The sequence below is a fragment of the Phalacrocorax carbo genome, chromosome 3, assembly GCF_963921805.1.
Source record: "Phalacrocorax carbo chromosome 3, bPhaCar2.1, whole genome shotgun sequence".
In the NCBI taxonomy this organism is placed as follows: domain Eukaryota; kingdom Metazoa; phylum Chordata; class Aves; order Suliformes; family Phalacrocoracidae; genus Phalacrocorax; species Phalacrocorax carbo.
Window position 1 is genome coordinate 37,345,945 of NC_087515.1, and position 27,248 is coordinate 37,373,192.

A 27,248-nucleotide genomic window follows, 5' to 3' on the forward strand; every position below is an offset into this window, starting at 1 on the left:
GGCTGAGGGCACCCGCCATGTTGGATTTAAAGGGGCTGCGCGGCTGAGGGGGCGGGCCGTGTTGGGTTCGGTTCTCGCTCCGCCCCACCGGGATCGCGACTAGGGCAGCGACAGACAGTGACCGCGTCGCGGCGGCCATCGAGACCTCGCGCCGAGCAGGTTGGGCGGGCGGGGTTGGCGGGTGGGGTCGTAGCGCCCGGGCCTGGGTCTTTCTCCCCCCGGCCACCGCCGCGGGCGGGCGGTGCGGCCGGTCTCTCTGTCCGGGGGTCTGCCGGACCACCCACCCACCGGCTGCCGTGTGGGGCCCGTGGGGAGGGTGGCCGCCCGCCCGCCTCGCCGCGGGTCCGGGCAGCCCCCGTACGGCTTCGGGGAACACGGACACGGGCTCAGACAGGGCGGGGGGAGGGGGCGCCGCGGGGCCCAGGCAGGAGCGGCGCGGCCCCCCCCGGGGCGGCTGGGAGCGATGCGAGGCCCCCGTGGGGGAGCCGCCGGAGGGCGGGGGACAGCGCCTGGACCGGGACCGCAGTGCCCGGAGCCGGCGCGGTGGGCGATGCTGGTTCGCGGAGTTTGGGGCCGGCAGGACCCGTCCCCTTCTAACACCGGGGCGCGGCCCCGGCCCCGGGGGCGCCGCCGGCTCCCGCCCCCCGCGAACAGCCCCCGGTGCCCGGGCTGCCGCCCCCGCAGCCTCCCCGGGGGCAGCACCGGCTGCCTTGCCGCTGGCGCGGGGAGGGCTGGCGGAGCCCCGAGCCCCCGGCGGAGACGTGTGGTTGTGACAACGGTGGGACAGCCTGGAGCCCCACTCGTGGCTGTTGCCAGGGCTCTGTGAGCACAAGCTGCGGGATTCGCTGCTCTATAATTAGGCTGTGTCTTCACCGCAAGGAATGGCTTTCAGTGAGAGACAAATAATACGTGTTTGTACTCTTGCTACATAACTTGCATGAATTTCTTTTTTAACTGTGCTGTAGCCCTTTGTGTCTCGTAGCCAGCCAGGTTTGCCCTTCGGAACTAGGCAAGGGAAGGGAGAGCAAGTTAGGTGCTTTAGTGAAGAAGTGTGTGCTGTGAGATGAGACAAGAGAAAGCCTGCATGTCAGCATGGGTGGGCTCCCCTTGTGACACCTGAAGCCCTTCCCCCTCTGGGGAAACCCGTGGGGAGGGACAGGGGTCCCGACGAAGCACAGGCAGTTGTAGGTAGTTGGGGACAGTGTGTCTCCAGAGGCTCACAAACCATTGTAGAGAGCGCTGAGAAGGTTGCACGTTACTGTGGGTGGGATGGTTGCTGCAATAAACCACTGGCTATGTCGGACACTGTGATTCTGTGGCATTTGTCCTCTCTCTGCATCTAGAGATCGAACGAGCGCTTCCAGGCGGTGCCTGGCCCAGCTCTGCACTGCGCAGTGCTGACACAGTAGGTCTCCCAGCGATCTTGTCCTGTATATGGCCATTTCTGCAGGCATAGGGATAGCGACCACGCAGCTGGAGGGTTCTCTGCAGCCCCACCTGCTAGGCTTTAGGGGCTGGGATGGGGTCAGCAGTGGGGACGCAGGTAAGGGTGATACCAAATAGGATGTAAAACCTTTTTGCCACAAGATCGAGTGTAGGATGGCACAGATCCAGCTGGATGTAGGGCAGGGGTGACTTTGGCCGTCTGAGCGGGAGCCTGATGGTGGCTTAGAACCCTTGGGCAGCATGCAGTGGCAGCCTGGGGGCTCTGTTCTGCTCCTTGGTGCTCCTGTGGGTCCCCGTGGAGGGAGCCCTGGGTTTGGTGTGCGTGGCGCTTTCTGCGCTCCCAGGAGAGCATCCGACTGTCCTGTTTCTGGAGCCTGGCTACATCTGCTCCCCTCCCCCTGCTGCAGTGTGGTTGGCTGCTGAGCGCCTGGTGCCTGCGCTTCTGCTAGAACTGGAGAGCAGCGCGGCAGACGCCGTGGGAGCTGTGCATCGCCGTGGCCTGTGCTTTTCCGTGGCACAGGGGCCTCCGGGAGTGCCAGCGCTGGACAAGCTGCTGCAGGCAGCCAGGTACCACTCCTCTGCGGTGTGGGGTGGGGGAGGATTCCCATCCGGTGACTGGGACGGGCAGGGTGCCCAGCCATTCCGTAAGAAAGGACCGCTTTGAAGTGCAATTTCAGGCAGAGCTGGTGAAAACTTTTCTCCTTTGGAAGCTTACAGTTAGCCAGGTGGGCATAAAATTTCTATGTGGTGATACTGAGGAGGGATGAAGGGGTTTCTGTGGCTTGCTTGCCGCAAGGGTACGCAGCGGGCGTGCCTCCTGCTGCCAGACAAAGCCAGAGAAACGATGATGGAGGCAGCTCTTAGCATACAGCAATGGCTCTCAAACTTTCAGAGCCTTGTTTACCCCCAAACCTTCCTCCTATTAATAAGTGCTTACTAAGATGTTTTGAAGTGGAGATGCACCTTACTGGGGGTGGGGGTTGGGGGGTAATTGCTGGTAAGCTTCTGGGAGGGAGAGGATGCGGCTTAGAGGAGGTGTCTGAAGAAGGGCTGGGGGATGGCGTTGCAGCAGAATGCTCTAGCCAGGCAGCCGGGAGAAATTTGCACAATGGTGGGAGGCAGCAGCACATTACCAGCCACCGCAGGCTTCCCTGTGTCTTGCATAGCTGGCATCTGGCACTCTCTTGCAGCTCTGTGCTAGGGTCTCCTCTAGCGTCCTTGGTCTCCTGTCTCCTATGCCACCTTGGAGTCATGAAAAGCGCCTGCCTCTGTGTGAGGAGGAGGGTGGTGTTCAGCATGTGTCGGGTCAAAGATCTGGCCAGCTCAGACACAGGGTAAATAAACATGGCTGAGCTTTGCTGTAATTGGCAGAAGGAGCAGGAAGCGCGTGCTCTCTCATCTGCTGTTTTGGAGGAATGTCCAGGTAGGAACAACAGCATTAACCCCAAATACCAAAATGGCTCTCAAGGCACGAGGGACACGTGGCAAGATTTTGACCTTGGCAGAGTTGCTGGATAAAGGCTTGATTTGCTAGGAAAGAGCGATGTAGCTCCACAGAGAACTCCAGCTGGTGGGGGGAGCCAGGGGTAAAAGAGATCATTTGCTTATTATGCAGGTAGAGCTTTGTCTCTGTGAATTCAGCCGCCTTGTTACATTTTACAAGACCCATTTGCTTCTGGAAATAATAGCTCAGTCTTGCAACCTGCAGTCAGCTGGTCTTTGCAGCTGCCCTAGGTATACCATGGAGGGAGTGTGGGCACTCCAGGGCCCTTCAGGGTACACAGAGTGGCTCCAGGGCACTTGCTGGTCCCAGCTGCGTCCTGGCCACCTCCTGTACTGCTGAGGCACATCCAGTGCATAGCCCTCACATTAGACATGTGCCTTGCAGAGGCACTGACTCCTGGAATTATTCTGCCTGCTTTAATACTACTTCATGCTGTCAGAGCAAGGTAATGGCGCTCTCTCTGTCTTTTGTAGAGCGAAACTCCCAATCAGATTCTGAAGCTAGGAAGAGATGCTTGTCCTGGCTTCGTTCCAGCTGCTTAGCTCTTGTCTCCACTAGCCTGGAAACAGGTTTTAATGGTATTCCACTGTAGTCCCAGGCACAGCAGATACAGAATGGATTTGGTGAGCTGCTGCAGACATGAGCAAGAGTTTAAAAACAAGGTCGTATCAGCTGATCTGGAGGTGCTAGCACAAGCTTGCTGGTAGGTGTGGTGAAGACTGCTGTTGTAGTTCCAATGGCCTACTGAAAGATGCATAGATGCATGTTTCCCTGGCCAGTTGGCGTTGTAAACAGCATGAACCGTGATAAGGAGCAAAATGGCTTTCTGCTAATGGCATGTTAGTTCTGTTCTGGGATTTTTATTTTGTTTGGTTGGCTGTTTTGTTGTTGTTTTAAAACCTTGTTGCCTCCAATGTCTACATTCTTCGATTGCTAATGAATTAATTGGTCTTGAAAGAAATAAGTGATCTGATACAAAGCCAACCAGACCATCTTCTCTGTCTTCCTCAGAGCACTTATGCTTATTGGAATTGTATCTTCCATTGCTAACACAGGAATTGCTTGCTCTGATCAATCAGAACAAACCCTAGAAGCTTTTGACTTGCCATTTTCAGCTGTGGGCTGGAAAGTGGGAGAGGGGTGGGAAGCTCCCAGGTCCTTTCTGTAGTGATATGAACCTGACTCACTGCAGCTAAGTCCCTATAAAGCCAGCTTACCACTGCCTCGCCCTTCCTGAAACTGTAGGTTATGCTATGGTGTGTTTTCTGTTAGAGATTGTAGGTGGTGGGGAGTTGAAGCTTCTGGGACAGAGAGGGGTGTTTAGCACAGAAGGGAAAGAGCATGAAAAGAGCCTCCTATCTCCTTGTGGGAGTCCCCTTTCACTTGAGCTGCAATCTAGTTCCTTAGTCCCAGTTAAAAGCTCCTCGGGCTCTTGCAGCCAGCTAGTTAGCACAGACTTCCCAGCACAGGCCTTTCGGTATCTAGAAAAACCCCTGGAGCTTCACACTTAGCTAGAGCTGGCATGTGTCAGCTGCTGCTGAAAGAAGCAATCCTGTCCTTGATCCCTGTCCAGGGCAGAGGGAGGGCTGGGGTGTTTCCAACAGCATAGTCAGCTTGTCCTGAGTTACATGTGACTGTAAAGCTTGGGGATGCTGATTGGGTGAAGTCTTTCTGGGCTTGGAGATTGGCTTTAAAACCATGTGATGGAGGTGCCTGGATGTTAAGGAGAGTCCTGTTTTGGGGGCATGGGAGAATGGGGGTGAGACATCTCCTTGCCTCCATTCCCTGCTCTGCCACTGGAGGTGGGCTGCATTGCTTCTCTTGTACTGGGACAGAGGGATCCTTTCCCCATGGGACCATGCTGAAAGGAGGCATGTGCTGCATTCCCTTCCTCTGGGCCTAAGGTCAGTTTCTAGTGCTGTGGTGCCTGGCCCCTTTGTCCTGAAGTGGTGTTCAGCAAAGACAAACGTAATGAGGAGTTTATCTAAGGAATTCAGACGAGATTTTTTTTTTTCCCTTCCCACATGAGGGTGGTTAAGCCATGGGACAGGGGTCTGAAGAGCTTGTGGGATCTCTGCTTTGAGTGAGGGGTTGGGCCAGAGACCTCGAGGCATCTGTTCCAAGTAATGCAACATCCAGACCCTTTATTAGGGAGAAAGTTGCAACACAACAGTCTCTATATGGTACTTGAAGTCATCTGTGTGTTGGTTTGAGTCTCTAGACTACCTGCAGTGCAAGAAAGGTCCAGGCTGGAGGCTGGGGTTGGGAAAGAACTTTGGGCAGGAGATGGGGTTCTAGGCACCTCCTTTTTTGGCAGTAGGGTAGAGAAACTCATGAGCCAGAGACACATGGTGGCAGAGGACCTCATGCACATCAAAGTTTGAGTGACATCTTTTGGTTTTGGGATTGCAGCTCAGAGATATGCTGGGTATGAACTCCCAGGGCGCTGACCCCTGACTGATCTCCTCTTTGTGTGTTCTTAGTGGCTCTAAGGGAGCATGAGATGCACCAGGCATTTCTGGCAGTGGTAACAAGCATCACAGAGCTCTGTGCCTCACATGAACCGTAGCAGGCACGTATCCCAGGATGGAGCTTTATACTGCAATTATTCTACCAGTTTTTGCTTTTAGGAGTCCAGCATTTGCCCTCTAATTTCTGGCTCTTATTCGTGTTGCAGTTCTTAACATTACCCTGAAGCTGACTGCAAGCCCATCTGTCCCTTCATTTGCAAAACATCCTTCTCTTGCCTTTGTTTCTAAAGCCTTAACATGTGTGTGTGCAGCTGCTCTTAGCTGTGAAGTTCTTGGGCACTATACAGAGCTGATTATATTTCTTGTTTTACCCATATTGGAGTGGCCCTGGAAACACTGGCTGTCAGATGTGCAGCTCAGCAGCACCAGTTTGTCCCTTTTTCGTGGCTCTGTTGCAGGTGGCCTGGTGTGGTGACCCTGAGCACAGTGGCGCTTCTGGCAGCAGTGTGGCAGTGTGCAAGTTTCCTGGCAGTGTCAATACGTCCTAGCTGTGCAGCGGAAGCCTCAGAGGCTCTGTGCAGCTGAATGTAGTCTCCTACAGTCTCTGTTTGCTTTCTGACACTATAGTATCAAAATAAGGAGAAAACTTATGCTCATGACACAGCCTCTGCGATGGTTGCAACCTTGGCACTCTGTTTGCTTTAATTTTTCAGCATCCGAGGCATTAGGTCTAGGCTTTATTGCAGTATCCCTTAGGAGTGGAGACTTGGCTGTATATTGGCAGTCTCACTTCTAGCTTTGTTGGGGAACAACCGGAGTTTCCAGACCCTTTATTCTGTTCTTTAACAGTAATAAGCTGGCAGAGGTCCAGGGGGGGGGCAACCCCCTCCCTGCTTTTTATGAAGTTGTTTTGCTTCCCAAATGCATAACCTTGCTGTTTCTCCAGGTAGCAAAAGCATGTCTCACAGCATGAGACTGGGATAATTATTGTGAAAATAAGACTTTAAGCCCTGTCTTTCCATTTCTAAATGCTACCATTGCTATCTATCTCCCAACTGTGGTCACTCATTCTTGCTGTGGGTCAGACTTCCTCTTCCACAGGAAACCTTTTTCCAGAACCCAGCTGTTTTTCTGCAACTACCATATCCTTAGATCACGTTCTCGTACAGAAGAGTTTGCTGTTAAAAATCTGTGCCCACTCCTATACAGAAAGTGCTGGCAGGCCCTCTGCAGTTTGAAGGAAGCTGCAGTTATTGTCTTGACAGGATCACTTGTGCAAGTTGTGATGGTACCCAGTGTCTCACATATATTTGGTCCAGGGACATGCAGGGAGATAGTGAAGTGAACTGAATTTGTTGAGGCAAGTGTAGACCTGAAGTCTCTGTCCTGTTGTAGTTGACTCCTGATTTCCCTGCTGCTTTTTTTTTTTTTTCTTCTCTCTCTGTAGCCTTCTGACATTAGGCATCATAATATAAGCTTTAAGGTTCGTTTGGACCCATTTAGTCTGGCATCCTTGTTTCTGTTGTGGCAGCTTTTGTGGGTTTAAGATAGAAGCAATGAAGCTTTCAGCTCTTTTCTCTTAAAGCTTGTGCATGTGGGAGCAGTTTTCAGAGGCAGAGAAGTGGGCTGCTGAAATTGCTGATGCTCTGTGATTTCCTGATTATGCACTTGAATACAGGAGGAAGGTTCCTGCCTGGCAGGATGTGCTAGCTGATGGATTCCCAGCTGATTGCTGCAACTGCCACAAAGCTCAGTGCATGCATGTTCCTTCCCTGTCTTCCTGCAGCACTCTTCCAAATGGGAACAGGGGAGGGGAGATGAGATGGGTGTTGCTGGAAAGCCAGGCTTTTCTAGCAGCTCACTGTAAATAGGGAAGATGTGCCAACTAGAGCAGAAACATGGTGGTGGAGACTGGGGCCATGACACCTACAGAGCTGTGAGGAATCCAGCAGGATAAACTAGGAGCTGGGCACTCCAGCTCCCAAGGAACTCATTGGAAAAGTATTCTTTCTTCCTATTCCAGTCTGAACCTCCCCCTGCCAAAGACAAACGATGGTGTCTCCCCTTCTCTCTGCAGGAACCTCTGAGTGCATTTTCTGCCTGGATAAGGGACACTCAGTGCCCTTTACTGAATGTGTGGGAGTGGGAGGAGTGCTTATACAGCAGCCTCAGCCTGCCTGACCTTGGCATCAGTTGCCATAGAGCATGTTTCCTCTCTGGAGGGCTGGGCAATGAGTGTAGACCTGGGCGCACTGGGGACAGCTAGAAATAAGGCTCTGTAGGGAAGAACTGTCACTTTGGAGGGATAATGAGTTGGCTCCCTCGAGTGTTTGTTGGTTTTCTTTGCTGTGCAAGAGGTGGCAGCATTTAAGTGGCTTTTCTGCAGTCTTCTCTTTGTTTTCTTGTTGGTACTTGGAAGTGAACAGTCCATGTGCTGTTCTCAGATTTTGCACCCTGTGTCCTGCCTGGACAATCCTCTGTCCACTCTTGAACACTGGAAGTGTGTTGGTACCTAGCAGAGCTGTGCTGCTGGGATGTTACCCTAGGGGAGGAGGACCAGGGTTGTGTGGAGGTGTTTGCACAGCCGCTGAGAGAGAAGAGCAACCTGTATTGGTATGTCATGAGGAGATGAGGATGTATTTGCAAGGTAGGATGAGTCTGATGTGTTGTGGGTCAGGACATTTTGATTATTTTCCCTTCTCAGTCTGAAATCTTTACGGTTCTGAAAAAGAAGTTGATCATGGGGACTGTGAAATGCTCAAAGCTTTTTCTGCTGGAAGGGCTGAAGAAAGACAGGATGTTGCTGTGGTAGAGGCACTGGTGGTTTAACACACAGCTCAGCGATTTCTCAGTTAAGGAGTAGTTCTGTGCACAGTGGAATTAATGAGGCTGATTTTCTATGGATCTGGGTCTTGTCTGAATCTGTTATCTATCCAGGTGCAAGCTCTGGTGGCTTTTTGTCATGATTTGTAACGTGTTCCTCTTCCCAATGCATTTGTATTGTACTTTTTAAAGATGGCAGCAAGATCCCTGTACGGACATAAGTAATGCTTCCAAGAAAACTGTCAGCATTTCACAGCTGACCCAGTACACAGAGGGACAGATGAAGAGGCACTTGTATTGCACAGGTGTGTGACCCTTAGGGCAGAGCTCTAGTTTGGTTGTATGCTGGGTGTGACGCTGCTCCTGGAGGTCTCCTTATGTCCCAAGCATTGCCTGTGCTCCAGAGGACTCCCACTTTCTGATTGCCTTGTTTCTGAGTCTGGGGCTGTGTTTCCTTATGAGCTGAAACCAGTGATGGGGCGGGTTCACCCTTTAGCATTTGTTACAGGTGCCACAGTTGTTACCTGTGGAAGCAGGTAAGTGCCTGTTGAGCCTTCCTGGGAAGCTGTCTGGACCTAATTCCGAACAGGACAGCAGTGCTTTGCCAGACATGGCAGCACTAGCATCCTCTGGGCTGTCAGTGTCTTCCTCTGAAGCTGGGAATCGTTGTGCATTTCCTGAATTGTGCTCACCTGCAGAAGTCCACCTTAGGCAGGGCTCCCCTTGTTGCTTTAGCACTCAGTCACTCTGGCAGATGTATTATAAAGGTGGGAAAACAAATAACCAAGGGAATTATGGACCAGAATGCTTAACTGCCAGTTCCTGGAGAATCAGTTAGGAAGACAGGATATGTGTGGTAGCCAGCTCTCAACAGACGCAGTCTTTTCTTTGAAACAGTAGTCTATTCCCTCTGTCTTGATCTTAGTGAGGTTTTTCATGCCATTCCTATCATATGGTCTTCTCTAAAGCAAACTGGGAAATGTCACAGTCTAGATGAGACTTGTCGGTATAAAACGCACAATGCACAGGATAATTGCATGTGGAGCATGGCAGATACCCAAAAGCAAAGGATAGAGTGAAGTATGGCTTGGGGTTGGTGCTGATGCTGGATCATGAGGTGAATGTGAAGTCAGCATTGTGACTCTGGGGTAAGGGGGGGGAGGACTCAGCTCTTACTCAGTGGTATGAACAGGAGCTCAGTCTTCAAGAGATATGATGTGTTCCTGCCCTGCTGAGGTTCAGTAAGGTCTTCTCTGTGTGTCGAGAGTTTGCTCCCCTTCCTTTGGGCTGGATGTGCATCACTGGAACAGAAACCAAAGAGAAGCTGAGAGGAGAGCTCAGGCCTGTAAAACATCTCAAGGAACTTCTGGAAGAGTAGGGCTAAATAGGAGGGAATGTGTGGGTATAATGAGATGTATGTACTTAGAACAACTGCCCTAGCACGTTTCCTATCTTCACTTTTGGTGCTGTAGTGAGGAAAAAACCAGCCCCCTCTATTGTTCAGGGCCTACTCCCCAGCAGGGATAATGGTAGCTGAGCTGGGGATCTCCCTGACCCCCCCTACCCTGGGTAGAGCACAGAGCTGTGGAGGAGAGGAGCCCTGCCAAGAATTGGAGCTGTACTCTCTCTGTTCCTGTACCTGGGGCAGCATTTCTGCACGCTCAGTAAACCAGGCGTGAGGCTGCTGCCGAACAAAGAGCTCACACCATGCAGAGGTGGGTCCTGCAGGAGGACAAAGACAAATCTGTTGGCAGCTCTTCCCCCACCTCCCCCTGCACAGTGCCTGGGCAGTTTGCCAGCTTCCTGCCAGCAAGGCCCTGGGTGCTCAGGTTGCAATGCCTCCTGCCAGCTCTGGGCAGCAAGGAGGTGCTGCTGGGCAGGTGCTGCCCGTGCAGGGCATCAAGCTGGCAGCACCAAGCATCAAGCTGGCTTCAGCCCTGCAGGAGGCTGGCCTTGGAGTGACTGATCGTGAGGTGGGTGGTGGCTTTCCTGAGCAATGTGAAGAGGCTGCTGGGGTGGCCCAGCTGGGGGGAGGCTGAGAGGGTTCAGAGAGTGAGTCATGGAGCAGCTAGGGTACTGTCAACCTGCTATAAGAGGTCTTGCCTGCTTCTTGTGTCTTTCACCCTCTGGCCTGCTGTGTTTCCCTAGCTCCTGGATTTTCTAAGCAGGGATCTTGCAGCCACACTAACATTGTGGGTTGTAGCACTTCTTGTCCCTGTGCAGCGGCAGTAGCTTGGTACTGTCCTGTTGTGTATATGGGGGGAGCAGGACAGGGAAGGGGTACAGAGTCCTTATGCCATCCTGAGGAGTCCTTGGGCTGGCAGCAGGGGGAAGGAAGCTGGAAAAGCTGTTGGTGTTTCAAGCTGACACCCACACAAGGGTTACACTAGTGTAACTGTAGCAGTTGGTGTATGTAAGCTTTCCCACACAGGCATGACTCAGTTCATGCTGGCAGTGTTATGCCCCTTGTCGCCATAGTGGCCATTCTGTGCTGGCGCTGGGATTGTCAGGGTGTACTCTTCTGGTCAGGGAATTTTTTGTTTGGCCCAGTTAGGCCACTGATGCCTCCCTGTCTGAGAGAGACTCTTCCATTTTTCCACTGAGGAAGAAGAAAGCTTTGAGCTGGCATCCCTTCACTTTCTATTCCCTTTCTTCTGCAATCAGAAGAGGTGTTGAGCTCTGACAGCCTCCTTGCATCAGTGGTCTGTGGGCAGGAAGTGTACGCATTGCAACCCCAGCTGCCAACTACAAATCTCCGCTCTTAAATGGAAGCTAAATCAGCTTTCCTTGCTGCTGGGAGTGTGGGGGTGTTGGAGGTCAGCACTGATTCTAGCCTTTTTGTCTTCTGTCCACGTGTGCCACCTGCACTGGATGCAAGCACTCTGTGCCGCAAAAGCAGAGACACGTGCCTTGACAGCTGCCTGCTGCCAGAGGGAGAGGGGAAGACGAAGGGGAAGGACTTAGAGTGGGCAACCAGTTGAATGCTGTCTCTGGCTGCATGAAGGAGGCTGTGACACCTGTGTCTGGTTGTGGATCTCTGAAACAGCACTGAGGCACTCTGGTTTTCTCTCTCTCTCTCTCTCTCTGTGTAGAGCTACAGGAGCAGGACTATGTCCACCATGGTGTACCCAAGAGAGGAGAAACTGGACAAGCTGAGCCAAGAGGAGATCATTTCCAACACCAAGCTGGTGATGCAAGGGCTGGAGGCACTCAAGAATGAACACAACTCCATCCTGCACAGCTTGCTGGAGACTATCAAGTGCCTGAAGAAAGATGAAGAAGCCAATCTCGTGCATGAGAAATCCAACCTGCTCCGCAAGTCAGTGGAGATGATCGAACTGGGGCTGGGAGAAGCTCAGGTAAGAGTGGTGGGTGATGCCCTAGGTGGGTTATCCAGGACGGATAGGGGAAGGTGAGCATGTGGCCATTCCCCAGAAGGTGCAGGAGCAGTATGGGGCTGCATGTAGGTGGCCCGTGTGACCCTGAGTGTGGGCCCTAAGCATGGATGTGGGGTAGATGCAAGATTGTGATAGTTACTGACTGGGACTCTTGACAAGGTGATGATGGCATTGTCCAACCATCTGAATGCTGTGGAGTCAGAGAAGCAGAAGCTGCGTGCTCAGGTGCGGAGACTGTGCCAAGAGAACCAGTGGCTGCGAGATGAGCTTGCAAACACTCAGCAGAAGCTGCAGCGCAGTGAACAAACAGTGGCTCAGCTGGAGGAGGAGAAGAAACACCTTGAGTTCATGAACCAGCTGAAGAAGTATGATGAGGATGTCTCACCTTCGGTATGCCCTAATCCTGTCAAACTTTTGGGAGTGGGGGAGGTTGGACCAGCAGGATTGCCTAGGTGTGATAGTATTGCCCTGGATTTTACCCCTTCCCACTTCTGTGTGCAGCAATACCTGTAGCTGAAGGCAGCCTGCATGGGGCAGAGTCTCTGGAAGAACATGGTGTAGAATGCCAAGATGTGCTGGGGAAATTTGTCTTTACTGGTTTTATTGTGAGCTGGAGGAGGGGGGGAAGATGGTGGCAGAGACAACAGGGGAAGTTGAAGGTGTTAGTGGGCTGCATCAGGGAGGGAGAGTGTGGCAGGTGACTAAGCCCAGGCTGCTGCTGTCTCCTCGGAGAACCAACAGTGTTGTGATTCCCATCCTCTCAGGAGGAGAAGGAGGGTGACTCTGCCAAGGACTCTCTGGATGATCTGTTCCCAAATGAGGAGGAGGAGCATGGTCCTGGATGTAAGTGTTTTCTTGTGCGTGGTTGCTGGCTGTCTCTGTTCAAGCCTGCTGTGTCAACTGTGCCCCTGTATATTCCTCTGTGCCTGCAGTGCCCCACCAGCACAGCAGTGCAGTGGCAGCTGCCCAGCAGGGAGGCTATGAAATTCCTGCACGCTTGCGCACCCTCCACAACCTTGTCATCCAGTACGCCTCACAGGGACGCTATGAGGTGGCTGTGCCGCTCTGCAAGCAGGCGCTGGAAGACCTGGAGAAGACATCAGGCCACGACCACCCTGATGTGGCCACCATGCTCAATATCCTGGCACTAGTGTACAGGTGAGTGTGGTGGGGAGGGCAGGACTGGGCCAGGGGAGCTTTCTGCCTCTCCCATTTACCAGGACAGCACATTCCGGCGATGGGACACTCCCCCAACTTCTGGTGGCTTGCCTTTCAAAAAGGTTTTGGCACAGATTAAATATTTGGACCACCAAGCTCCCTGATATAACTAGGGACTGACTAAGGGAGGGAGGAATGGAGAAATGAAAGGGCTGGGGAGGCTGGATCTGTGTGAAAGGAGGACTGTTGTTCACAGTTCTGCTTGCTATGGGCCATAGTGTCTAAATCCCAAATAACTGGTTGGCTTTGCACTGCAGGGATCAGAATAAATACAAAGAGGCAGCACACCTCTTGAATGACGCTCTCTCCATCCGTGAGAAGACTCTGGGCAAAGACCACCCAGCAGTGAGTGTGTCCTTCTTTCAGTTACTTCCCTTGACCTGTGGGTGCTGCTGGGCTATAATGGTGCCCTTATGGTGTGTCTGCAGCCAGACTACCAAGTGTAGCAGTGTGCTCTGTGATGTGAGGGGTGCTGTTCACATGGTGTGGGGTTGTTCTAATGCTTCAATATTTCCTGCTGTTTTGTTCAGTATGGCCTGTCAGGAGCTGGCTCCTCCTGGATCCTGCAATGTAAGCAGGGTAGCCTTCTGCCTCTGGACCTCCTTCTTTTCAGAAGCAGCTGTACTGCAGGCATGAAGGAAATGAGGCAGTCACTCTTACTGCTGTTTGCACTTCTTGTTTGGTTGCACTGGATTATGCTTTGTTTCATGGAGAACCTTATGTCTCTCTAGGTGGCAGCAACTTTGAACAATCTGGCTGTTCTCTATGGCAAGAGAGGGAAGTACAAAGAAGCAGAGCCACTGTGTAAGCGAGCCCTGGAGATCCGTGAGAAGGTACTGGTCTCCCACACTCTACTTCCTTCCAGCTTTCCTGTGGGTTTTTACCCCATTACCTCACTGCACCTGGGAGATCCAGGACCTACCTAGTCTCTTCGGCTGCCAATTCTGCCACCACCTTTCCTATCTCTCCAGTGTTTGCAGCCTTAGAGAGGCCTGCCAGAAGGTGGAAGCTGGAATTTCTTCTCCTCATCTCCCTAGTCCTTGGCTCCTGTCTGACATAGGCATGTCCTGGAGGGACTGCAGTGTCTACTAACTCCAAGAGTCCACTGCAGTCTTTAAGTGTTAACTTTTTGTGGCTTCTCTTCTTTTGTTTACCCAGGTCCTAGGCAAAGACCATCCTGATGTGGCCAAGCAGCTGAACAATCTAGCCCTGCTGTGTCAGAACCAGGGCAAGTATGATGAGGTGGAGTACTATTACTGTCGGGCCCTGGAGATCTATGAGAGCTGCCTGGGTCCTGATGACCCCAACGTGGCCAAGACCAAGAACAATCTGGTGAGACCCTGGGGAGATGCCATGTGGGGATGGGGAGTGGTGCTATGGGAAAGGTGAGCATTGTCTGGTGCTTGGAAGACGAAGAGTGATAGCTGCAAGAGTGGGGCAGAGTTAACCTGCATTGCCCAGCGGGGCTAGAGCTGTTTTCTTGGTTGCAGGCCTCCTGTTACCTGAAGCAAGGCAAATACAATGATGCAGAGGTGCTATATAAGGAGATCCTCACCCGTGCTCACGTGAAGGAGTTTGGCTCTGTGGATGGTTTGTACAGCTGTTGGGGCTGGGGAAGGGTGAGCAGTTTGGTCTCCTGGCTCTCAGCCTAGGCTTGGCTGGTTCTGGTATCCCCCTGGCAGAGGGATGGGATGCCTTGCAGGGCCCCTGCTTTGGGCAGCCCTTGAAACACTGCCATTCTAGTGTGTTATGCTGTTTCACCCCCTTCTCTCAGAAGGGGTACTGGACAGCTCTGACAGTCTTTACTGGGCTGGGAATAGGTGTGGCTAAAGAGGGAATGACAAGTGGCACAATCATTCCCAGGTACAGGCTCAAGTTTCCCCTGTACACCTGGCACAAGTATTCCCCCACAGCAGGACTTGTTCTTTCCTCCCCCTGTTCTGCCCTTGCAATGTCAGTTGCCTTTCTTGGGGCTCTGGCCCAGGGAGCACGGGGATCTGAAAACCTTGTCGCTTCCCTCTGAGCTGCTGGCTCTGGGGGCAAAGAGCTGGGCTGTGCAGGAGGCAGAGCCTCAGTGGAAGTGGGAGAGCAACAGGGTGAGGTCGTGAGTGGAGCTGTCTTGAATTCTTCCCCACACAGATGAACACAAGCCAATCTGGATGCATGCAGAGGAGAGAGAGGAGATGAGCAAGGTGAGTCTGAGTTGGTGGTGCTGCCTGTTGATAGCAAGAGCCCTGGTTGGGGAAGGAGATCCAGGGGTTTTGAATCTCTCTTACCACAGCCAGACCCTCCTTTCTGCAGTCTGAAAAGCTGCCATGGCCACTGATGAAGTGCAGGAGGGGTCTGGAGAGTGGGGAGAGAGCATGGCTGTTCCTTGGGGAAGCAGGGAGGGAGGGCCCATCAGAGAGCTTGATGCTTTTCCTGGGGCAGGGGGTTGTTCAGCCTCTCAGCCACGGCTGCATGCTCTCTCTTTTTGCTTTAGTGATCCCTCTAGGGTACGCAGATGATGGAAGATGGCGGATGGCAGAGGGTTGTGCTGCAGGGCCTTGGCATTCTGTTCCAAAGAGCTGCTAGTACACAGAGCACAACCTGCTTCTGAAGCAGCCCTAAGGCTGCCTCGGGAAAAAGAGAGGTCAAGAAGAAACTGCTGTTGGCACCTTGCTTAGGAAATGGAGCCAAACCTGGAAAAAGATCTCTGAACAGGCTGGGCCCTAGCTGTTCTATGTCCTAGCTGGCCTGTGAAAGGGGATAGATATGGGTTGTGCTTGCCCTGGACTAGGCTCAGAGGCAAAGAAGCTGTTGCTCCTGTTGTCTAGGCCCTGCTCTGTGCTTAGCTGATAACTGCAGCAGAGTCCTGTCTCTGTTTTTCCTAAGCCTAAGACCTCACCTGCTTTTTGGCCAGAATGAAGGGCTCTAGTCTAGTCCTAGCTGCAGTAGGAGCCCACACAGCTTCTCTCCTTTCCTTTGCACTCAGAGCAGGCCCCATCCCTACATGGGCTCAGACAGCAGGCTTGGCTTAGTCACTTATCAGTCCTATCCTGTGAGTCCTAAGAGCAGGGCATGAGCAGCTGCCTCCGTCTTCCCATTGAACCACTCTGTGCAGTCCCCAGTGCAGGGCAGTGCTCAGCACCCCCTTGCACTACTCCAGTTGCTGCCCTATGAAGGCTCTGCTGCAAAGAAATTACACTTGCTGCAGCACCATCCTATGCTGGAGAAATCAAAGTTGGAGTAGAGACCAGGAAGCCCTTGCCCCCTATGGTATTGAGGCAATTCTGATAGTATCTCTGGAGATTTAAGTGGTCAAAAGTAGAGTTGTTTTGTGGAACTATGCTCCAGATAATACAGGCTTTGCTGTGAGGCAGAAGAACAGGCTCAGGGACCTACAGTTGGACTGAGATTCATTCTACAGTCTGGGACAAGGGCTGAGCCTCTTTCCCTGCCCCTGGGGCTCCTGTCCCCAGGGCAGCTGTGCCCATGCCCCCTGGCACAGCATGGTTGGCATGGCCTTCCTGGCCAGGCAGCGATAACTACAGACCTGGGGCTGCTGCTGCACTCTGCTTTATGCTGTGTTTCCACATCTATTAAAAAGCATCAAACCCCTCTTGCAGAGCTTCACTTCTTTCCCCCCCCCCCCCCACCTCTCTTTTCCTCTGCTGTCAGTGGCAGCAGGGGCCAGTTGGCTCATGCCAGCATCAGGGCCTTGGGCACAGCTGGCAGCCCTGACCTGCAGGGCTGCTTCTGCCTCAGGGGCTCTGACACTTTCCCCTTGGGTTCAGCCACCCTCTTAGGGCTACATGTACACAAGCTTCAGAGGTGGTGTGAGTCCTGAGCTCTCCTGTCCCTGGGGCCTGCCCAGGCTGTGTAGGCTCTGGCACAAGGAAACCCACGTGTGCCTAAGGCTCGGGTAGACTCCAGCATGTGTGGTAAAGATATGAGAAGTGCCGTGGGACTGAGTAATAAGGAAAAAGGTCCCTGTGAAGAGTTTCTTCTAGGCCTCTGGAAACTGCTGTAGAACAGTGGTCCCTTGGTGAGAGCAGCCCTGCTGGACTTGGGGCTGAGCTGGGTGCTTCCTGCCCAGCCCATGCATCCTGTGGGTGCAGAGCCAGGGCCATGGCACACTCCCAAGTGCTCACCACGCACCAGGGTGCACAGTGTGTGGACAGGCAGCCCTGTTCCTGCAGCAGTGGCAGTTCCTACCTGCAGATGCCATGGTCCCTACTGACCCAGGGCAATGCTGGCTAGCAGCTAGTGCCCTGCAGAGTGTGTTGTCCTGGCCCTAGATCTCTCTCCTTGACTGTCAAGCTCTGCCCCTTCTGTTGCTCTGGCCAGCACCCTCTTTGCTCCTGGCTGTGGCAGGGTCAGCCAGCTTTGGGGTGCAAAGGCTGGGTAGGGAGAGGAGACAGCTAGCTGGGCTGAGCTGCTGTGGGACAGGCCTGACCTTGCAGGCAGAAGGCTTGGATGTGGCTGGCTGATTCTTTTGCTAGCCACGGCCAAGGGGTTTAGCACCCATGCTGCTTGGTATGCCTATGGGGTTTTTGTTGGTTGGGGGTTTTTTGTCTCCCCTTTGCGTGCTGGCAGGATGTGGTGGGGTGTCATGTCCTCCAAAGTGCCACGAGGATGGACTATGTTGTCCCTGCTGCCTTTGGTACCGTGAAAGGGGGAAGCAGATGGGATTATGCTCCTTACTGGGTTGGGAACATCACTTCTAGTTGTGGCCCAGATCTGTTGCAGCAAATCGGCTTTCAGCTTTCACTATAGGAATCTGCTGGGCTTCATAACCATATTTATACGTTGTGTTTCTAAAGGCTGGGCTGGTGTGGGGGTGCAGCCTGGGGCCTGACTCTGGCACCTATGGGAGAGTATAGGCCAGAGAAAGGCAGTAGGCATGGGGCTAACAGCTCCCATCTCTCCTTACCTTGTAGAGCAAGCACAGAGACAGTGCTCCCTATGCTGAGTATGGTGGCTGGTACAAGGCCTGTAAGGTTAGCAGGTAAGAGGCGGTTTGCAGGCATCTGTGGGCTCTGGAGGAGGTGGCCCCAGGCCTCCTGCCCACCTTCCATCTATTACTACAGCCCAACTGTGAACACCACTCTGAGGAACCTGGGTGCGCTGTACCGACGCCAGGGCAAGCTAGAGGCAGCTGAGACCTTGGAAGAGTGTGCAGTTCGCTCTCGGCGGCAGGTAACCACAGAGGGACCTTCCCTGATGGAGGGGGCATTGTGGGGCTTGGGGTGGCAGGTAATGGCACAGCAGTTGGCTTGGGGTGTGGTGAGCCTCCTAGGCCTTGCAGCCTCTGATATCTTTGGTTTACATTCCCACATCACGAGAGCACCTTGGTAGTTGGGGTTGCATTTGTGCAGGGGTACACACGTATGTACATGTGTGGCATTGGTGCGTGTGTCCATGGATGGAGCAGATTACAGTGTGTTTATATCTGGGGAAGAAGGTGTGGCTCTTTGAGTGCAGAAATACTGCAGCTGGGTTAGGGCAGGTTACTGGGCTCGGTCAGCTACTGAGGAGATCTGCACTCTCTGGGATGTTTTCTTCCCACTGACTTTTTGTCCAGGGAACACACTAGGGATTTCTTAGAGTACCTCTCACCCTGAACTCCTCTCAATCCTTAAATAATAAAGCAGGAGCTGTAAGCATCTAGAACAAAGACTGAAGGACAGCACAAACCTTCACACACCAAAACATGAAAAAAAAAAAAAAAAAAAAAGCTGTTAGCTTTGGGGTAGCAAGCCCTTCTCCCCCACAGTGGTTTATGGCTTGGTGGGGAGCTCACCGAGCTGGGAACCCAAACAGGGACTGCTAAGTGCAGGATGGCATTTGGCTCCATCCTTCTTGTGCTGAAGAGTTTTGGCTGTGGTGGGGCAATGGCCAAGAGAGGGGACAGGTCCAAGTGCAGTGATGGCACATCAAATCACCAGAGGGAAAGAACACAGAAGGGCAAACCATGGTGCTTCCTTATCCCTTTCTACTTGCAGGGCATTGACCCGATCAACCAGACGAAGGTAGTGGAAATCCTGAAGGAGGGCGATGGCACAGAGAGACGTCGGAGCCTGGGAGGCAGCGTCAAGTACGAGAATGCCACAGACGGTAGCGAGGAAGTGAGTATGGGCGTGGAATGGAGCGGGGTAAGTACAAGACACCATCAAGAATGGCCTCAGCTGGCTGCCAGAGGGAAGGGACAACCTGGCTCAGGGCTGTCCCTGCGTGGCCTGTCGTGGCATCCTGTCTGCTTCCATTCGTTCCCTGCACACTTCCTTCCCCTGTTTCTTGGCATGAGCCAGCCAGCCCACAAAGGTGCGTGTCTGGGCCTGGCTTCTGGTGTACAGGCCAGATATCCCCAGCTGATGGCTCCTGCTTCTAGGGGTCTGCCAGGCCCTGGCAGTGCACAGCATGAGCCTGTCCTGCTCTGCCCTTAATCTTAGCCTTGCAACCTTATTAACATCTCTCCTTGCTGCTCCCCTCTTGAGGCCCTTGCTGAGAGCATCGGCCCCATCTCAGACCCGTGCAGCCTCTGCAAGCAACTTGGCTGCCTGCCCTGCACTGCACCACAGGCGATGCTGAGCCTGGGGAGGGTTGTATGTGTGTATGTGCCTGAGTGACTGCAGGGCATGGGAATAGCCTGCAGTCAGCGTCTTTGTTGTCCACCTCTCCTGGTCTTATGCCCTCTGTGGTCTCTGGCTAAGCGGAGGTGGTAAAAAGCAGGTCTTTGTGGGATGCCAGGCTGGGCTGACCCGTGGTGGCAAAGAGTCTGGCATTAGCTGAGGCACAGACAGGATGACCGGAGCCTAGGCTTGCTCTGAGACTGAGGGGCACTTTGGTCACTAGTGCTGAGTTTGGAGGAAGGAGACGGTCCAGGACTGGGACAGGTGCCTTTTGTCTTCTGCAAGGACAAGGATGGAGAAGAGATGGCAAGTGAGCATGGTGCTGGTGGGTGCTTGGCTCAAGGGCTGCTAGAGCTGTTAACGCTTACCATTCCTCCTGCAAACTCTAGTTGAAAGCATAGTGTAACTGGGTACCCAGGGGTTGTTGTGGCCTGGCACAGGTGACACACTGAGCCCATGGAGTCTTTCACTCCCCCCTCACATCTGCTGTCACTAACCCTTCCCCACCTGGCTCAGTTCCATCCCCACCTGCATGAGCTCCCTCCCTTCCTCCTTCCTCTTCCCCGTTGCCATGACAGCCAATCAACACCCAAGCCTGAAGCCTGCTGGCTGTCTTGATTGTGGATTGTACCCAGGAGGTGGCTGGAGGGGACCTGGGGAGCAGAGCTTTTAGGGGACCTGGCAGCTCTGCCAAATGCAGGACTGTCCTCTGTCCCAGCTCTTGGCATCAGGAGTGAAGAGGGTCCTAGGCCTGGCGAAGCACCAACCCTGGACCCTTGTACTTCCTGTTAGCAGAGGAGCTAGACAAGCATAGAGGGAGGGCTGCAGGTTTGGATTAGGATCACCTAGTCCCTGTCCTGACTGGTGTCTCTCTGCAGTTCCTCCTGGTTGTGGTTGATGTTGGATGATCACTTTGCACACTTTGCCCTACTGATGGTCTGGGAGACCCTCCTGACAGTCACTGAGCTGATCATCCCAGGGCAAGCAGGCAATGCCATCCTTTCCCCCAGCCTGACCCAGCCAAGGGCGACAGTCCCTGCTCTCTCTTCCCCTGGGGGTTTGGCAGGGCTTCCCTCGCCCAGCCAGCTGTAGATAGAGGGTTTGAGGGCTAGCCCAGCGCCCTGGGAGATGTGGCTGCTGCTATGTGACGCTCAGTGCATTTTCCAGCCTGCTGCACATGTAGCCAGCCTCCTCTCCCCAGCCAGCAGCACTGTACTGGGCTGCAGCTCCCCCAAAAATAAGGCTGAGGCAGCTCCTGCTGCTCCTGTCTGTCACAGCCAGTTGTTCCTTGAGCTGATCTAGAGACCTTGGATGTGCTGCCTCAGGGCAGACTCTGCTGCCATCCCTTAGCTGTCAGCTGCTGCCAGCAGGGCCGTAGGAGCCCCCAGGGTGCCAGCAACCTCTGTGCCCTGCTGCCAAGGGCAACTCTGGAAGCACCCCAGGGCCTGGACCAGATACTTGCTGCCCAGGTGATTGGGCTGAGAGCGCTAGGGTCTGGGCCATGAAAGCAAGGATGGCACCAGCTCGGTGGTGCTGAGGCCTTGGCAGGCACCCCATGCTCAGGAGCAGGGACCCCTCAGAGCAGGAGGCCCAGGCTGTTTCTCCTGGAGCTAGCTGTTCCTGCCAGCCTGCTAAAGCACGTTGGCAAAGATATGAGCCTGCTGTTTCAGCCTCACAAGACTCACTCCCTGCCCATCCATGGCCCATTATATCTGCATGCAGCCTGGGCCCTGCCCCACCTGCTCCCTGGGTGACCTACAACCTCACGGCCTTGTAAATTGTGTCTTTCTCCTCTCTGTGCACTAGGCTTAAATGCCTCCCGAGACTCCCTCTTTCCCCTCCACCGCAATCACCTGGATGTTTGTGTTGTATCTTCCGACTTTTCCTCCACACCATCCCTCCTTCCTCGGCAAGAACTCCACGCCAGTCCCCCAACCCTCCCGGCGCGCGAGGGCACCGCGACGCCTGCAGAGGAGTGCCTGGCCACATGGCTCAGCTCCAGTCCCGTGGCCAGCAAGAGCAGGAAGAATCTGCAAGGAGCTGCCTGCTCCCCCAGGCCAGGGCGACGGGCCACCATCCCCTTGCGTGCCCCCACCCCCAGCCTGTCCTTGCCCATCCCTGGGGACCAGGCCTGCGGGGGATTGTCTTCACTCCAGGCGTGCCAACTCCACCGTCATTACACATCCTCAACCCTCCTAGCTTGTTCCCTCCATCTCTGCAGAGGCCAGGATGGAGGCACGAAGATGGGGGGCTGTTTTGGGATAGAGAGGCCTGGCCTTGGCAGGGGTGTCATGTGCCCAGTTGCTTTCTTCCCTGTAGGCTTAGCTGGTGTTAGTGCCCTGTAGCAAACCTGCGCTGGCCACTGGTGAGCTGGGCTCTCACTGCAGCATAGGGCAGTCCCTGTCTTGCCATACTCCTCCCCACTGAGCTCTGCAACCCAGGGGTGGCATGCGGGTCTCTCTGCAGGGGCACAGGAATGTGGGGCGGCCCATAGCTACTGTACATCCAAGACGAGGTGAGGAGGTGACAGCCAAGGGCTGTGCATGGAACAGGGAACTGCAGGACAAGCATGTTGGGTTGCAACGTCCTGATCTGATGGCATTAAGGGGTGAATCGGCTCCCTGTTGCTGCTGGGAGAGGGTGAGGCAGGGGTGAAGCTGTTTGCTGTTCCTTGGAGGCAGAGGAAGGGTAGGAGGAAAGCAGAACTTTTCTGCAAGGGCCCCGTGCCATTAGAAGTGGCTGAGATGGGGAACGGGCTGGTTTGGAGCAGAGTGGTTGGGAGAAAAAGGAGGTGTAAAGAAAGATGTGAGGAAATGAAGAGCTGGGGCTTGGGGTGCTCTGAGCATGTGGGGGCAGGTGGAATGCCGGAGGGAGGTTTCCACAGGAGAAGAAGGGGCCAGGTTGCTCATGGAGGAGCGCAATTCTTGAACGCAGAACCTGGCTTGCCAGGCATGGTCCCTGGGGCTGTGATTTGCTGTCTGGCTGTCCTTAGCCAAGTGGGTGGGAAATCTGTAACCCTGTTACTACTAGGAAGATAGTGCTCATCCTGGGCATGTGTGGGGGTGGCTCAGCACCTCTGATGGGACTCCAGGCCTGCACAGAGTCTGGTGCTGTTGGTCACTACTGGGAAGGACGATGTTTTGCAGGGCCAGACCACCACTGCCTTGAGTCTCACAGCCTTGGGTGCACACCCTTATCCCACCTCCTATATGAAGTGAATGCCCCTGGCCCTCCTACCTGGTAAGAAACCTGGGGAGGCTGCAGCCAGCAGGACAGAGCCCAGAGGCCAGCGCAGGACACCCACTTATTTATTCAGCTAGATAGTTTCTCTCATGCTAGTCATCTGGCAGGTTGTGATACTAAATGTGCTTGTGTCTGTCTGGGCCTGGCTTTCCTGTGGTGGTGCAGGGGCCTTGGGGTACATGCATGCTGGCCCCTTGGAGCATGCGCTTGCTGAAAGGAGGTTTGTCCTCAGGACTGTGGGGTGTGGAGCCCAGGGCTGAGTGCTCTAGGGCTGCACCTTCCCTACCTTTCTCTCCCAGCGCTGCTCCATGCTCCTGGAGAGTGGCGAGTCCCCAGTGCAGGGTGCATTCAGGCCTCAGTGCCACCTGCCCCTGTGCTTTGCCATGTCCTGGTGCTGTAACAACCGTACCTCTGATTAAAGGTAGACAGACCCGAACCGCTGCCCTGTGCTTCTTTCCATGCTCTGTAGGCCAGCGTCGGTCAGCCCTGGGGTGGCGGGTGCAAATGCTGCTGGAGCAGGTGTGGGGGTGCTTGGTGTCTGTGTGTGCAGGGGGGGCATGCTGCCCCCAGGGCACCTCTCCTAGGCTGAGCATTGGAGATGAGGGACCCAGCTCCACTGTGCCTCTCCCTAACCTCCAAACTGGGGTTGCTACTAACCTCAGCTCTGTAGCCATGTGTGGCAGGGCTGCCCTGGGGCATCTGAGCTTGGGCCTTTCCCAACAGGTGTTTCCATTAGCCAAAGAAATACCCCATTGTGTCCCCCAGTCCTGAGCTCCATGTGCTGCCAAATCCTACCCATGGAGCAGGCAGAGTGGGAGCATGCAGTGGAGAGCAGCTCAGTGGTGGAGCTGCTTCTTTTTCTTTGAGTGTTCTCAGCCTGGTGGGTGCAATGGGGCGGGGGCTCTGCAGTAAACCAAGCCCCATAAATGTTCTGGGTTAAAAATAACCTTGCAGAAAAGCGGGTGGGGAGAGAAGGGAGGTTATTTTTAACCCAGCATGCAGCAGCATTTGGTTCTGGTTTTGGTCTGCAGTCAGCCTGCATCACTGCAGCTGGGGAAATGTGGCTCCATTCTCCATCCCTGACCCCAAAGCATACTCTTCCCACCAGATCCTGCTGCCCTTGTACCATGATCCTGCTCTCCTGCCCCAGCTATGTTCCCTTCTCCACCCCTGGCTTGTGTGCCCTGGCAAACACAACAGTGCCTGGCTTGGAAGTACCCTGCAGGGAGGGTGGTGACCCACTGCAAGTCTGGTGGGGAGGCAAAAAACACCCCACCCCCACCCTGTCTTTGCTAGTGCCACATACAGATGGCCAGCTCCTCCAAAACCTGCCCAGGGTGCCTCATGCAGGAGTTGAAGTGTTGACCTTGCTAATGCTTTTGGTGCTCTCTGCATTCCTGGTGAGTGGGTCCCTTGCAGCAACAGCACATGGCTTCCAGTTCGGAAACCCTTCATTCTGATGAGAAAGTGAAGAGGTTCAATGCACTTGGCTTATCCAAGAAGGGATGAGATGAATGTCAGGAAAAAGGTTTTCTGGTAGGAAAAGTCTTGTTCAGCTGTTGGAGTGGGGTCTAGGGCTGGATCAGGTCTGGGTAATTGGAACAGGGAAGTGTTAGAAAAGCCTTCCCCAGGGCCCCAACCCATAGGGCTGAGCACAATGGGGTGACTGGCCTAAGGCAGGGACTGTGCTCACCTGCAGAGCTGCAAGGACAGTCCTGGCAATCACTGCTGCCAGCCTGGGCCACAGGGCAATTTGGTCATTTGGAGTGGTACAAAGGGGCTGCCACACATGCTCATAAGGAGCAAAGGGCTTTTGCAGTCACCTTATCTGTTTCTTTGGTCCTGATGTGCCAGGAGCCATTGGGATCAGGAGCAGGGAGGACTGCTGTTATCAAGCCGTCAGAGCAAAAGTAACTCCACATCAGCAGTGGTACCACAGCCTTGTGTAAGGAGCATGCCTGGCCACAGGGGAAGAGCTTGGTGCCATGATGGCACAGTGGCATGAGGTGGTGTCATGCTGGCAGCCTGTGCTTTGCAGACATGGAGCTAAACACAGGAGATGGGGTAGAGCCTGTCAAGGGCTGAGAGTGCCTTTCTGAGTACTGGGGAGTTTTGGGGGCATGTGGGAGGAAATGAGCTGGGGAACAAGACTTACAGCTGGTTTTCGTCTTTGGAAAAAGCAGGTAGCTCTAAAGAAACCCCTGCAAAGTGCCACCCTGGGGCAGCTAGTGGGGCTGGGTGCAGCTGAAGTTGGAGACCAAGGAGAGTGGTGCCTGCTTGGCAATACAGTGTTGGTGCAGCCAAATTAATGTATCCCAGATGGAGCTGCTTGAATTGCTCAGCAGCCTCAAAACTAATTGTCTTTGGGGTGTTAGAGGTAGGACAAGGCCGTGTGTGCATGTGGTCTGGTCTTGTCTGATGTGAGTGAGCCTGCAGGCCTGGCATGCAGGACCAGGATGTGCATCAGGACAAGTGCTGGATGGAGAGGAGGAATAGCAATGGCATGGTGAGGAAGGGCAAGGGGAGGGGGAGAATAGTCTCCAGCCAGCAGCAAATATGGAGGGGGTACTTGAAATGAATGTCCCAGTAGCATGTCCTGGCTTGAGAGAAGTATCCCCAAGCCTGGGGCTTCCACCAGAGAGCTTGGTGCTCCCCTATCTACTGGGACCTCCTTGGTAGCTGCTGCCTGAGCTGTCGCAGGTGATGGATTCCATGTTCGAACAGGGCTGTGGGGATCCCAGTGCTGATTGTGCTGGTGGCCTAGTGCAGGCCAGCAGCCTGGTTGGGTTGGGCTTGCACTGGGCAGGAGGGAGGATCAGTCTGGATGAGCCAGGCCATGGTGGTGGGGATCCCTGACTCCATGGTCATTGTGTCCCGTGGAGAACCAGAATGAGGGGGAGCCACGTAGTAAGCAGTAAGCCTGCTCTGGGCCAGGGCAAATCCTCAGTGCAAGCAGGCAAGAGGGTGTTTGGAGCCAAGCCTGGTTCCTGGCCACTCATCTGCAGCATGCCAGAGCTTGATCGGTGCCACTCAGCCATCGCCCCGGCTTGTGTCTCTGTGTGCAGGATGGCAGTGGCACCCTCCAGCGCAGCAGCTCCCTGGGGAAAATCCGGGATGTGATACGGCGGAGCAGTGAGATGTTGGTCAAGAAACTGCAGGGCAATGGTCCCCTGGAGCCCAGGAACATCAGGTGCGGACCAGGGTGGTGAGGGCCATGCTGGGTGCAGGGCAGGTAGGGGCCCTGCCACCATGGGAGTTGGGGTCTGGCCAGGCGCAACAAGATGACACCTGCTCTCCTCTGCTTTCTTGTAGCATGAAACGAGCTGCATCATTAAATTACCTGCACAAGTCTAGTGATGCTTCGTTTGAGGTAAGCACTGGGTAGGTGGCAGAGCTGGTGCAGGAATGGGTGCTGGGGTGGGTGCTGTGTGGCCACAGGTGGCTATGGGGCTGTGGTCAGAAACACAGGTGCTGAGGGGCACAGTGGGCCACACATGTGGTGCCCAAGGTCCCACTGGAAGTGTCCATCTACAGAGTTGTACCCTGCTGCTGCGTGGGGTGGAGCCTTCCCAAGGGGTGGCCTGGGCTGGTGCCCCCACTGCACCCCCCAGGCAGCTGCATCACCCCTCTTCTGAGATCATAGCTCCAAAAATGAAGGTGTTGCCTCCAAGTAACCACCTCCCTGCCTGCTGAGCTCAGCAAACCCTCCATCCACAGAATGAGAGCAGGGAAGGCAGAGGTGGTATCTAATGTGGCTGATCATGGCACTGGGGGAGTTCCGGCGTGCAGGAGGTGGGCTGGCAGCTTTGGGGTGTGGGCGTGGATTGCAGTACTGGTCCTCATGAGTGATGTATTTTCCAGGGCACCCAAGGGCTCCGCGCAGAGAGTAGAGGCCTCAGCGCCAGCAGCATGGACCTGTCCTCCCACAGCTCCCTGCTCTCCTCCAACTGACCCGCCTGCAGGTGTCCCCTGCATCCAGCCGCTCTGCTGCTGGCACACCACAGCTTTCCGCTGCATGGGGCAGCACCCGGCACCCTCCCCACCTCAACTCCTCTGTTTTCCCCATCACCGGCTCCTGTGCCACTGTCTGCCCATCCAGCCCGGGGCCCCGGCAGGCCCTAGCTAGTCTGGGCACGGCAGCCCGCACGCATGCTCCTCTGCTGCACGCCCGGAGCCGGCAGCCCCGGTGGCAGCACGCTCGGCACCAGTCGCACACGCTAGCCAGGTAGCCACGCCAGCCCGGTGGGAGTGAGGCAACGCCGGGGGCGGAGGCGGGAGGCCCCCGGCCGCACCGGCCCTGCCCGGTCGCGTGCCCCGGCTGGGGGGCGACGGGAAGCGCGGGCGGGGGGGCGAACGTGGGGCGACCCACCCCCGCTTGGTTGATGGCTGTACTTTATTTTATTAAATAAAACCGACCCTAGAAGCGACCGCGGCTCTAAGTCTGGATCGCTCGGGGCGCCGGCCAGGCGCGCGGGCGACGCCTGCCGGGGGAATAACGTCAACGCGGGAGGGGGCTGCTTCGTGACGACAC

At 54.7% G+C, this 27,248-nt stretch overlaps 1 protein-coding gene across 5 annotated transcripts; it reads left to right on the forward strand.

Moving 5' to 3' along the window:
- Positions 1-27,144, forward strand: KLC4 (kinesin light chain 4). 5 transcript variants are annotated; one of them, XM_064446558.1, is made up of 17 exons: positions 1-159; positions 1,854-2,013; positions 11,337-11,603; positions 11,802-12,032; positions 12,407-12,485; positions 12,575-12,800; positions 13,118-13,205; positions 13,592-13,693; positions 14,019-14,192; positions 14,351-14,450; positions 15,000-15,052; positions 17,783-17,850; positions 17,933-18,041; positions 18,848-18,970; positions 25,783-25,907; positions 26,030-26,087; positions 26,579-27,144. In XM_064446558.1, exons 3-17 carry the CDS (start codon positions 11,355-11,357, stop codon positions 26,666-26,668), a joined length of 1,875 nt encoding a protein of 624 aa, XP_064302628.1. In that variant the 5' UTR covers positions 1-159; positions 1,854-2,013; positions 11,337-11,354; the 3' UTR covers positions 26,669-27,144. The 5 variants fall into 5 exon arrangements, with proteins under 5 accessions (XP_064302628.1, XP_064302626.1, XP_064302629.1 ...); XM_064446556.1 differs by having other exon boundaries at positions 2-159; positions 18,848-18,997; XM_064446557.1 differs by lacking the exon at positions 1,854-2,013 and having other exon boundaries at positions 11-159; positions 18,848-18,997.
- The last annotated feature ends 104 nt before the right edge of the window (positions 27,145-27,248 follow it).

Excerpts from the sequence above, each read along its gene's own strand:
- KLC4 (XM_064446556.1), top strand. The coding sequence starts at position 11,355 with ATGTCCACCATGGTGTACCCAAGAGAGGAGAAACTGGACAAGCTGAGC. Across the intron at positions 13,694-14,018 it reads CCCTGGAGATCCGTGAGAAG|GTCCTAGGCAAAGACCATCC; the intron begins GTACTGGTCTCC and ends TTGTTTACCCAG. Across the intron at positions 18,042-18,847 it reads CAGTTCGCTCTCGGCGGCAG|GGCATTGACCCGATCAACCA; the intron begins GTAACCACAGAG and ends TTCTACTTGCAG.